At 38.6% G+C, this 12,264-nt stretch overlaps 1 protein-coding gene across 9 annotated transcripts in view; it reads right to left on the bottom strand.

Annotated features, from left to right (window-relative positions):
• Positions 1–12,264, bottom strand: part of cacna2d1 (calcium voltage-gated channel auxiliary subunit alpha2delta 1) — a 515,041-nt gene that overhangs the window by 109,821 nt on the left and 392,956 nt on the right. For 8 of the 9 annotated variants that reach the window (XM_033039800.1, XM_033039804.1, XM_033039802.1 and 5 more), the window contains 3 exons: positions 5,890–5,958; positions 4,319–4,393; positions 2,698–2,772 (listed from right to left, as the gene is read on the bottom strand). In XM_033039800.1, the coding sequence (XP_032895691.1) occupies positions 2,698–2,772; positions 4,319–4,393; positions 5,890–5,958 (219 nt within the window). Of the gene's footprint in view, positions 1–247; positions 296–2,697; positions 2,773–4,318; positions 4,394–5,889; positions 5,959–12,264 lie in introns of all 9 variants that reach the window. The other variant, XM_033039801.1, reaches the window with a different exon arrangement.

Here is a 12,264-nt window from a genome sequence, read left to right as displayed (position 1 = left end):
AGAGAGATGGACCTTTACCAATTCTCCGTGCATCCATGGGCTTCTGAAGTAGTATTAAAGTGTTTTTTTTCTATCTCCCAAGTACCAATGCCTGATATCAATCACAGCAGTGGAATTATTTGTGAAACTTACTTTTGTGATGATATATTATTTACCTTTAAGTTTGGCAAATTTCAATCCCTAATTATTACTCTCTTAGGAAAAGCAATCTTTCTACTAAGTATTTCACACACTCAGGCATGCTCACCTCCTTGTATGATATTTCATGGATTAATTTAGGTTTAAAAATAAATTTCTAGTGAAAAAATAAAATTGAAGTTTTCAAGTCAGTACATAATTCCAGTTACCTCGCTCCACTATTAGTTTGCTAGTTAAAGACAGTCAGGTGTGTTTACTGTGCACTTAACTCTGGAAGGAGTTTCCTTCAGCAGCCTCTCTGACATGTAGCTTGACAAGCAAACTGGCAAAACTGTAGAAACACTTCAACATTTCTGTTGGGAATTTTACCAAATGGGGGAAAAACTGGCTTTTTTAAAAATGTCTTCGTACAATGTCATTTCCACAAAGTTTGTACTCAGTTTTTTCCAATGTATTTGCATCAATGTACCTACTGTATCCGGTGTTCCCATTAGGGCCTCCTGTACATCGGCGAGGCAAAGTGTAGACTTGATTACCATTTCGCTGAATACTTGCGTTGGTCCGCCAAGGCCTACTGGATCTTCCGGTTGCTAACCACTTTAACTCCCCTTCCAATTCCCACAGAGTCTTGGGCCTCCTCCATTGCCAGAATGAGGCCACACACAAATTAGAACAGTACCTCATATTTTGTTAGGGTAGCTTGCGACCCAACAGTATGAAAGTTGAATTCTCCTACATTAACTACTACAAACACCTCCTCCTCCACCCGATCTTTCTCCATTAACCAGTTGTACAGTTCACAACTATATATCCCTCTTGAGCTCAGACTGTCGCTAGCAAACAATCAGCCTATCAGGGAACCTCCTTTGCCTGAGGTCAGCTGTTGCCGGCCCCAAATTGTGCTGCTTTTTGTCTTACTTTCAGTTCCCCCCCCCCCCCCCCACTACATTCACTCTGATGAAAGGTCCCGACCAGAAACGCTACCTATCCATTTTCTCTAGAGATGCTGCCTGACTCGCTGAGTTACTCCAGCACTTTGTGTCTATCTTTGTATTCACTCATGTTCATTTCTGTCCAGTTCAGGACCAGTCTCGTCCCTTGAACTCACTCCCCATGTTATCTCAGCGGCCACATTAACCTGCTGTGGCTGTGCAAACAACATACAGGTTTCACTGCTGTGTCTATCCTCACTAAGCCGAGTGCTCGCAAGCACTGACTCAATCTCAGTTGGTGGATCACGTGGCCTTGTTTCCAGAGTGGCCTGATGGTCTTTGTCAAAGACCTTTTCAACTCTTCCTAAATGTCTCCTTTGACCAGAGACATCAAAACACAGTTGAAACTAAGTTAGATAATTTAAAAATCATTGATAAAAAATATAAATTTATTATTTCAAAATATACTTAATAATGTTCTGTCTACTTACCTATTATTTCCAAGTTAGCAGTCTGATTTAAATAACCTCCAGCAAAATATCAAGGGAGTCAGCATTTGACACCCAGAGGACTCCTGGCTTCCACATTGTAACACAACAACACTGTTGTCAGATATGCACAGATTTGCACTGATCTCCACAGATTTACTTTCTTCACATCAGTACAATAGTTAAAACCTTTTATTCCTTATAATTCCTATTCCTATTATTTACGCAGAATAAAACTTCCACAAAAGTGTTAAGTTCCATTCATCTTTATATTCTGCACATATCATTTATCATGTTTGCCTTGATATTATACAATATAGCACAGAGTGGTTAATTGAGAATATCCAAAATATATCAGAAGGTACTATTCTGATAAGATTAATTGGAAAAAGAACCAGTTAGAAACAAGTAGAGCATACATTTCTAAATAGGTTAAACTATTATCATTACAGAGGTGCCACATTATTAATAATTGTGGCTTATACATAATACAGTCATCTTCACAATTAACTCAGCACGTTCAGCTGGATATTTTACGAGAACAAGATCACATTATTGCCCTGCTTCCAAAATTCCACCCAGTATCAAACTAGGCTAATAGGCAATTACACAGAAGTTGCATTAAATAGTTTTGACAGATGAAGGCCAATTCAAAGTAAAGGTGCAAATGTGGTCATTTTCTTTTTGCAGCCAACTAAATACCTGTTCAAATAAAAATGGAACCTAATCTTGGCTATTTAAATCTAAATGGTCTCTACGGCCCCTGATACTTATATTAATCATTGTGTGGTTAAGAGTATTTGGCACAAATCTAAATCAAATCACCAGGTTATACCTTCAAGTAAAGCACAATAAAAATGTCATCTCCTGTTGTTCTATTACAATTATGTTCCAATGTTACAATTAAAATATTTTAGTGTCAAAGGGTTATCACAGTCACACAATAGTTATTGATCTGAATAGCAAGTGGTGAGTGTCAAATAACCAAAATCAATAAATATCTAGCATGCTACATTCAGGCAATTCTAGGTTATTCCATTTTAATGATTTCATTACAAGTCACTGTCTTCTTAAAAGCCTGAGCTAGAAGGTTCTCATGCATTTGCAATGAGAATATATTTAATTTTAAAGTAACTCACCTTAGGCTGAAGATTTGGATGAAGCAATACATAACCATTAGGATCGATTGCAAAATAATATCCATTAGGCCCAAGCTGTTGTAACAGTAAAAAGGCTTTTATAATTCAATATCATGGATTTTATGCAAAGTTAAAGAAAACATTTAAATTACTGTAATGTTATTCAACAAAAAATGCAGATCTACATTTCATTAGTATACAGTGGTACGTTACTAGTGTGCAAGCATACACTTTCAGAAGATTATAGCTGAACTTCTGGATGTTTAGACTGTCTTTATGCCAATGTGGTATAACTATAATTAAGTATAATTACCTATCAAATTTAAAGTAATTAGTGCACATTCAGTATGCGAGCAAAGCCGACTGAATTACAACGGCAAATCCATTAAACATTTGATATAATTTTCAAGTGAAGTATTTTAAACATTGAATTAGCTATTCTATTCATTACTTGAACCATTTACTGATGTAAACCTACTCTGAAGATAATGCAATTATATTTTCTTCAGAAGCATCAACATGTAGCCCACTGGATAGAAGGTCTGTGTATAAAGCAGAAACTCGCAGATAAAATGTATAAAACAGGCAGCAAGACAATGATCATGGGCAGGAAACCTGATCCATTATGGACTAAATACTCTGGTCAATGGCGAAGCACCTATGCTCACCATTAGGTCCGCATTTATCAGGTGTAATTTCCTAGCCACTAGCTCCTCATCCCATTCCCTACCATGGATGGGCCTGCTGTGGCAGGTGGGATGGGGGATAATGGAAACAGTGTGGTGAGAGTGGGGCAAGGTGCAGAATAAAGGCCACCAAATTGCTGGACAATATGACAAAAATTGGACTATTAAACCACATCCCTGGCTCAGACATGATTCTTCCATCAAGATCATCCAGGAATAAGCAAAATAACTCTTTTTTCAATGATTAGTTTCCAAACACCGGAAACGAAAACAAATGTTTAAATAAATTCAATGAAAAATAAAGTATATGAGTTAAGAACTACTTTAGTCCATTGGAGACCATTGAACTGATGGAGGATGCTGTTCCTGCAGTAGGAACCAGCTGCCAGATTCTCTAATGTTAGCGCTGGGGAATTGCCAAGACTTGGCCACAGTCCAGGAATGATTGGCAACTAACAACCAGGAAGTTTGGGGCTTGCACATTCAAACATGCAAATCCAAAATTTGCTGGCACTTACCCACTTCTGCACAGGGGACAGCTCGGTGGCGCAGAGCTAGAGGTGCTGCCTTACAGTGCCAGTGGCCCGTGTCAATCTTGACTACGGGTGCTGTCTTTACAGAGTTTGTACGTTCTCCCCGTGACCTGCGTGAGTTTTTCCCCGGTTTCCTCCCACACTCAAAAGACATACAGGTTTGTAGTTAATTGGCTTGGTGTAGTTGTAAATTGTCCTTAGTGTGTATAGGATAGTGTTAAAGTGTGGGGATCGCTGGTCAGAGCGGACTTGGTGGGCCAAAGGGTCTGTTATCATGCCATATCTCTAAATTAAACTAAACTAAAGCCAACATACAGTATCTTCACAATGCCATGCAATAACTCAGAGGCAGGGTTAAATGGAGTGCCGAATGTCCTGAGAGGATCTCCGAACTATACTTACAGTGTAACGCGGTGTGAGCCTCTTTACATCAGCTAGAGATACATCAATGCCCATTACGCCAAGAATCAACTGGTTCTGAAAGTTCAGATGGTCAAAATACCGTTCAATATATTTCCAAAAAAATATTATCTCTTACGCAATGTTCATTTATTTCACTTTTATATAAATTTATATAAGCATTCGGCATTTTATATTTAGTGATATGGAGGCAAACAATGATTTTAATCATTGGCTATTTAAATCTGAATGTTCTGCAGGATCCTTGATACTTACGTTAATCATTGTGTGGTGAAGAGTGTTTTGTACAAAACTAACTCAAATCACCCTTGCATAAAGCATTGTAAAGATTTCATCTATTGCTATTCTATCACAATTATGTTCCGATGTTTCAACAAAAATATTTTAGAGTAAAAAAGTTATCATGGTCGCATGATGGTTATTAATATGAGCTGGTGTGTGCCAGATCTGGGAAGTTCAAATTGATTTTACTTAAAATCTTCTTGGTGCTGCACCATTACAACAAAACTGAAATCAGTTATAACCTTCATCTGAGATGTATTGAAAAAAGAATGAACAACATATTCCATAATTCTAATATGTTTATCCCAAGCGATAATTCACTATATTAAAGGCTCAATAAAAATGCAAACTGTTTTTCTCTGTATTCTACTTCACCATTCTCTTTCATTTTGATTCTATAAAATCTATATTAACTATTTTGGTCTCTTTTTGCAACTCTTTTGGCTTGTTTTTCACTTGTCTCACTTGCTATCAGTAGTTTGTGAGAGGAAGTAGGCAGGTTTTCAGCCAGAGTTCAAATGGATTAATGTCAAGCAACCAGAAATTCTTACCGACAACTGGATGGTGCCTGCTATTAACCACACTCTTGAGAGCTACGGCCATATTCCCCAGGGTTAAAAACCACACTGAGTATTATGTGAGCACTGAAATGTTGAACATTTCATGGCAGACTCCCACGGTTATTCCATCACCAGGCAGTCAAGCCCAATGGATTAGCTACTGTCCTTCACCGGTGGCTGGAAGAAGGATGGTGGAAAGACAGGAAAAGATAAAGTGCTCGCAAGAATTATGTTCTTGTAGCCAGAGTCAAATTGTGAAGGAGCATGGAGCACATATTGAGGACCGGACTACCATGGCAAACTTTGTCTCTGAAGGAAGGTATGACCACATGGCCTTTTAAACTGAGGATAAAAAATGAGACCCATTAAAAGGCTATCAAGAGAGACCTTCCGGGTCCTCATTGTTTGGGCTCATCTTCAGCCTGGCATTATCACGTCTGAAGTCTGTAATTGTAAACATGTTTCTTTAATTCCTGGTTTGGTTGAAAGACTGCAAGGCAGCTTCTGCAGAAGTTCTGATCAGCACATGTTCAAATTATGCTACAAATAGCAGAAATGTTTGTTGATATGTGAAAATTTGAACAGTCTTTTACAGAATCTCTACTTCATAACAGCGCCAAGTATAATTTGCAGTAGAGCTTTTGTAGCAAAACTGTTCCACAATATTTTGAAAAAGGCAGACAATACCGCACACTCCCATGTAAAACATACCTGGTTTCCACTAGCATCTTTCGTTAGGTTGAAGACTGGCAGAGTTCCTGTGATAACAAGACCGAGTTCCTATTGTAACGGTAAAGTGACAGGTACATATAGAGAGACAGGAATATAAGACACACAGATGCACATAAAAATAGCAACAGGTTAGAATATCGGTGGAAATAATCCAATTTAAAAAAACATACTAATCCAGTTTAGATGAACAAAAATCTCAATTTGCAATGATTGCAATTCATCAACCGCTCAACTATTTAATTCTTATAAAGTATCATGAACTCTATTATTTCCCTTTTAATTTGATTGTCGTTCACTGATGAAGAGTAAATTTGTTCTAACTAGCCTGCACTTCATGAATATAAATACAAGAGAGCCGAAGAAGCAGGTCAGGCAAACCATTTTTAGCAGCTGTACAATTAGTTTAAAACAAATTCCTTCACGATTAGCAGGAGAGCAAAAGTCATCACTGGATCTTGTAGAAATTCTTGTGGGGAAGGACCGAGTTTGTAGAAACAAGGAACTGCAGATGCTGGTTTACAAAAGCGACACAAAGTGGTGGAGTAACTCAGCGGGTCAGTCAGAATATCTAGAGACTGTGGATATGTGGTTTCAGGTCAGGACCATTCTTCACTCTGAGTTTGTCTCAGTTAGTAAATTACTAACCTAAGTTTGTAACCTGATTAAAATATTGGAGAACTTTAATGCCTAAGTATTGCATCTCGCCACAGGTAAGGATGAGTGGTGTGTGCCATGAATGCACTGCCTGGAGAGGTGATGCATGCAGATACCAGCATGGCTTTTAAGAGGCTTTTATCAAGGCACATTGGTGTGCAGGGATGGTGGAATACAAGTCACATGCAAGCAGAGGAGATTAAGTTGATGTCATGATCGGCAATGAAATTATGGGCGGGGGGTCACTACTTGGATTTATGATTACACAGATTTCACCCGCTGAAAGGGAAGTGTTCATTTTCTACACTACCAGTAATTCAACTTATTATTGCTGTTGACAACAGACATCATTTCACTGTCTCATTGTTTTAATGATGGAACTTCTCCCAGAAAATACTTTGTTGGAGGGGTGGCAAAACAATCATTGAGGTGTGTTTCGTATTTAGGATGGATCCTGAACGGTACTTATCTATATTCTATGACTGTTGGAGTGGGAAAGGTTCAGGTTTAGAGGGATATGGGCCAAATGGGGACTGGCAGCACTGGTGTAGATGGGGCATCTTGTTCAGCACAGGCAAGTTGAGCCGAAGGGCCTGTTTCCGTGCTGTATGACTCCATGACTATTATTCTAGAAGGGCTAATTTCAAAACAGTAGAAGAAAGCTTTTGAGGAACTTGCATTGAATTAACTTTCTATGAGGTAGGGTTAATGTATGGGAATTTGTTGGGTATTGCTTTAACAAGGCAGTTACAAACTTGTGCATTGTTGATGTATTGATCAAGCCTTTTGCTTTGCCTTCCGCAGTTTATTAACCATCCTATTACCTTCAGCCTCGGCAGAATATACCTTCTTTCTAACATCATCTATTGGCATCGTGCTGATTGAATGCCCCTGCAGGCTTTGATGATATGTAAATTGACAATCTCTAGAGGTCCATCTCACTTTTGGTAATTCTCTTTTTACTGATATACTTGAAGACGATAAGTGGAAATTACAAGCATTTTACAGGCTTATGTGCAGGATTCAGCATGGTTTCCAGAGTCATTAACAGGCTACGGCATGTTTGCTGATACTTCAGCTGTGGCGCATGTGGAGACAACACTATCAAAGACAGACACCTGCATTAAAGCAGAATGTGTCGATGCTTTGACAATGAGTGCATAAAAGACAACAGTCACAGGGGAGAGACTTTCCTTTAAGATTTTTGAAATGCTAATTGGAATGATTCATTTTAAATTTTGTAAATGACAGATTGGGATTTCTGCAAAGTAAAGTAATCCCCTATTCCCATTCCAATATGGTAGAATGAACAAGGTCGTTCAGTCCAGTTGCAGAGTTTAGGATTGGAAAGATTGTCAATCCTCTGATACATTTTATTTTGCATTAATATCAAAGATGTCCTAGATTTCAAATATTAATGAAAGGAGTGATTAGGTCAGTAAAAATAGAATTTACTTTTAAACGTGACATCGCTTTTAAGTTAAAGCACTAAATCAGGGAGCTTGGGCTACTAGCTTATAAAGTGGGTACGTGCCCAGATTATAAATACAGTATCCATTTCAATAGATCAATCTAAAACTCAACAGAATTGCCACAATGTGAATTTAGCTTTTAATCTAAAGTCTTTCGAAATGTGAACATGATTTTATCACTCTGCAATCTGCTTCATCAAGTCGAAAAAATAGCCACCTTTTGAAGTTCATCTTCATACCTATACTTCGCTGTGCTGGTAGCCTAATTAGGTGCTGAGATTCACTTACTTGGATTTATGATTACACAGATTTCACCCGCTGAAAGGGAAATGTTCATTTTCTACACTACCAGTAAATCAACTTATTATTGCGATTGACAACAGACATCATTTCACTGTCTCGTTGTTTTAATGATGGAACTTCTCCCAGAAAATACTTTGTTGGAGGGGTGGCAAGATAATCATTGAGGTGTGTTTCGTATTTAGGATGGATCAAAAGGAAAAAGGTTCAAGCTACACCAGGTAGAGATGTTGCATCCGTTGAACTTACAACATGGGAGGGGTGTGTGTGTGTGTGTGTGTGTGTGTGTGTGTGTGTGTGTGTGTGTGTGTGTGTGTGTGTGTGTGCGTGTGTGCGTGCGTGTGTGCGTGTGTGCGTGTGTGTGTGTGTGTGTGTGGTGCGTGTGTGCGTGTGTGCGTGTGTGCGTGTGTGCGTGTGCGTGTGTGCGTGTGTGCGTGTGCGTGTGTGTGTGCGTGTGTGTGTGTGCGTGTGTGTGACTTCACTTCTAAAATCCATTTTCGTTAACTTTATACATCACACACCTGTCACAAACATCAAAGCAGCACTTTCTATCTTACAATTAACTTCCTTTTAACTTATCAACGTTATTAAATGCTCTGCTTATTGAAATCTAATTTTCCTGTAGTGTAACTATATATGAAGCAATAAGTGTTAATTTGATCTCAAAGATATAGTCGTGTTCCATAATTATCGTATACGATTTCAACAGTTATAGAGAATATAAGTCCTTCCCCTTGCAAATGCTAGCAATCTGGAGTTAATAACAGAAAATCATGAAAACACAGGGTTTGTTTGCAAATATCTACAAATGGTGAAAGTAGGTTAATATCCTAGTACATTATCCACTTCTTCCTATTTTCAAAGTCAGTAGACCTGCAATGGATTTCAAACACTTTTTTAATTTCATTGTACAAAGTGTACAAAAACAGCGCTGGAGGAACTCAGTGGATCAAGCAGCAACTGTGAAGGAAGATGAACAGACAGACCCGAAACAGCATCTGTTCATTCCCTTCCCAGTTACTGCCGGACCCACTGAGTTTCTCCAAGGCTTTGTGTTTTGTACAAGATCCCAGCATCTGAAATCTCTTGTGATTCTATTTCTTATCTACCAATTGTCAGTTGTCATTATCAAGATGTTCCACTGACTCCTTAATCCAGCAAATACTAATTACAAGACAAAAACAAAGGACACTGGTAGTACTCAGTAAGTCGGTCACAACCAACAGAGAGAAAAACAGGGTGGATGTTTCAAGTCAATAATTCTTCTTCTGAACCAGTTAAGGAAATGTGAGAAAGCAAATGCGTTAGTGGAAAGAACAGGCAAATCAGCAGTTAGGGATAGGGTGGCACAGTCGCGCAGCAGTAGAGTTGCTGCCTTACAGCGCCAGAGACCCAGGTTCGATCCTGTCTATGGGTGCTGTCTGTGCAGAGTTTGAATGTTCTCCCTATGGCCACATTGGTTTTCTCTGAGGTTTCCTCTCATATCCCCAAATCATCAAGATTTGTAGGTTTATTCTAGTTTTCCATTCAAACTCCAGGCAGGGCTGTTTGTTAATTTATGACCCAAAAGACATGTCTTTTCCCACATTTCGTCAGTAATAATAATATTCATTTCCAATTCCCATTTCTGTTTCGTTTTTATAGTGTTTCCTTTTACATAATCTTGAAGTCCTTTATATGTGGGATATCAGATTCTTTTGTATTTCTCCCTCCATAGTCAACAGGACGATCTTTTCCAAATTAGAAGGTAATTTACATATCTGCTCCCAACCTACGTGTGTCTGCGGGTAGTTCCGTATTTGGAGAAATCTAAAAAAGTCCGTCCCTGACAAACCGAATTCTTTCTGAAGATGATCATATGATTTCAAAACTTCCCCACAAAAAAGCCAATCCACAGTAGTGAGCCCTAAGTCCGCCCAATTTCTGAAACCATTGTCAATTTTGCTGGGTAAAAAATCAGGAATAGCAGCTATCTTCAGTACTCTAGATATAGAATTGTTGAGATTTAGTTGCTTTCTTATAACCAGCCAAGTTTTCATTGTAAATTTAATCCATTCATTATCTATTTTTAATTTCTTCCAGTTTGCTTGACTTAGGAATGGGAGCCCTGCCAGGGCAGTACTGGGGCATGAATTTTGCTCTATATTCACCCATCCTGTTTCATTATCATTTGTTATCCATGCTATCAGGGTCCTCAGCTGCGCTGCCCAATAATAGTATTTAATGTTGGGCAAATTTAGGCCCCCTTTTTGTTTTGGTAGTAACAATGTCTTGAGTCTAACTCTAGGTTTCTTATTTTGCCACACAAATCTTGATAGCTCTTTGTCCAACACTTTAAATGCCACCCCAGGAACCCCTACTGGCAAAGATTGAAATAAAAAAAGCAGCCGGGGCAAAATATTCATTCGAATAACTTAAATTCTACCAATTAGGCGTAGAGGGAGAATCTCCCATCTGAGCATATCTGCCTTTATCCCCTTTAGTAGCTTTCCATAGTTAGCTCCGTACAATGTTGAAATGGAGGGGGTGATGACAATGCCTAGGTATCTGAAACCCTCCCTAGACCAATGAAACCTGACCTGATTATTTAGTTGCGAAGGCCATATACCTGACAGCATCATTGCTTCCGATTTTGAATCATTTGTTTTATAACCAGATACTACTCCATATTCCTTTAAAACTTGCATTAGGTGAGGCACTGAGGAAATAGGATTGCTCACATACAGCATGACATCATCCGCAAATAATTAAATGTTATATTCCACCCCCCTATCATCTTTAATACCCTCTATATAATCCGCTTGCCTAATGGTTTCAGCGAGCGGCTCTAAACATAAATCAAAGAGCGGGGACTCAAACTGTCCCCCTGTCTAACTCCCCGCTTCAATTCAAAAACCTCAGAGCAACACCCATTCACCCTCACTCTTGTCTTTGGGTTTAAATATAGTACTTTCACCCAATTTATACATTTTGTGTGGAACCCCATCTTATCTATTGTATGTTCAAGATAGACCCAATCTACTCTGTCAAAAGCCTTTTGGGCATCTAAACTAAGTAACATTGAAGTCTGATGCTTCCTTTTTGCACATGCCATGATGTTAAGGACACGCCTGATATTATTAGCTCCCTGTCTACCCGGTATGAACCCTGTTTGGTCAGGATGTTATCAGTTGTGTTATAATTTTTTGGATTCTCGTTGTTACTATAGCGCTAAGTATCTTTTGGTCGTTACTTAGGAGACTTGTCGGTTTATAGCCTTCACATCTAGTAGGATCTTTCCCTTCCTTATCTATGACAGAAATTATAGCCTCAGCCCATGATTTAGGTGGGTTACCTTCAGACAGGGCATAATTATGGACTCTGGCCAAAATCGGAAAGAGCTCGTCCTTGTAATACTTATAAAACTCTCCCGGAATTCCATCAGTCCCCGGGGACTTGTTATTCTTTAATTTTTTAATTACTTATTTTATTTCCTGCTCTTCTATTTGTGTTGTCATATTTATCGCTTCTTCTTGGGAAAGGGAGGGTATATTTAATCCAGAAAAGAAAGTTCTAATCTTTTCCTCCTTATCTATGATTTCAGGAGAGTCGTATAGTTGTTCAACAAAGGATGCAAACGCTTCTGCAATTTCTCGTGGTTGTGAAACTAAATTTCTAGAGGTCGGGTGGGAAACTTTGGAAACCACTCGATTAGCTTGCTCCTTGCGCAGCTGAAATGCCAAAAGGCGACTAGCCCTATTTCCCTTCTCATAGTATTTTTGGTTTAAAAATCGCAGGGCTCCTTCTGCTTTGTATGTTAAAAGCTCTTCTAACTCATGTCTTTTTTGCTTTAGTTCGTTTAAAAGATTCTTATTTTTATTGTTATTTTTATGTTCTACTAATACCTTTATATTACTTTCCAGGTCAGATTGCTTCTTCAGCCTGTTCT

Source organism: Amblyraja radiata, chromosome 21, assembly GCF_010909765.2.
Source record: "Amblyraja radiata isolate CabotCenter1 chromosome 21, sAmbRad1.1.pri, whole genome shotgun sequence".
Classification (NCBI taxonomy): Eukaryota; Metazoa; Chordata; class Chondrichthyes; order Rajiformes; family Rajidae; genus Amblyraja; species Amblyraja radiata.
This window is presented reverse-complemented; position numbering and strand designations above follow the sequence as displayed.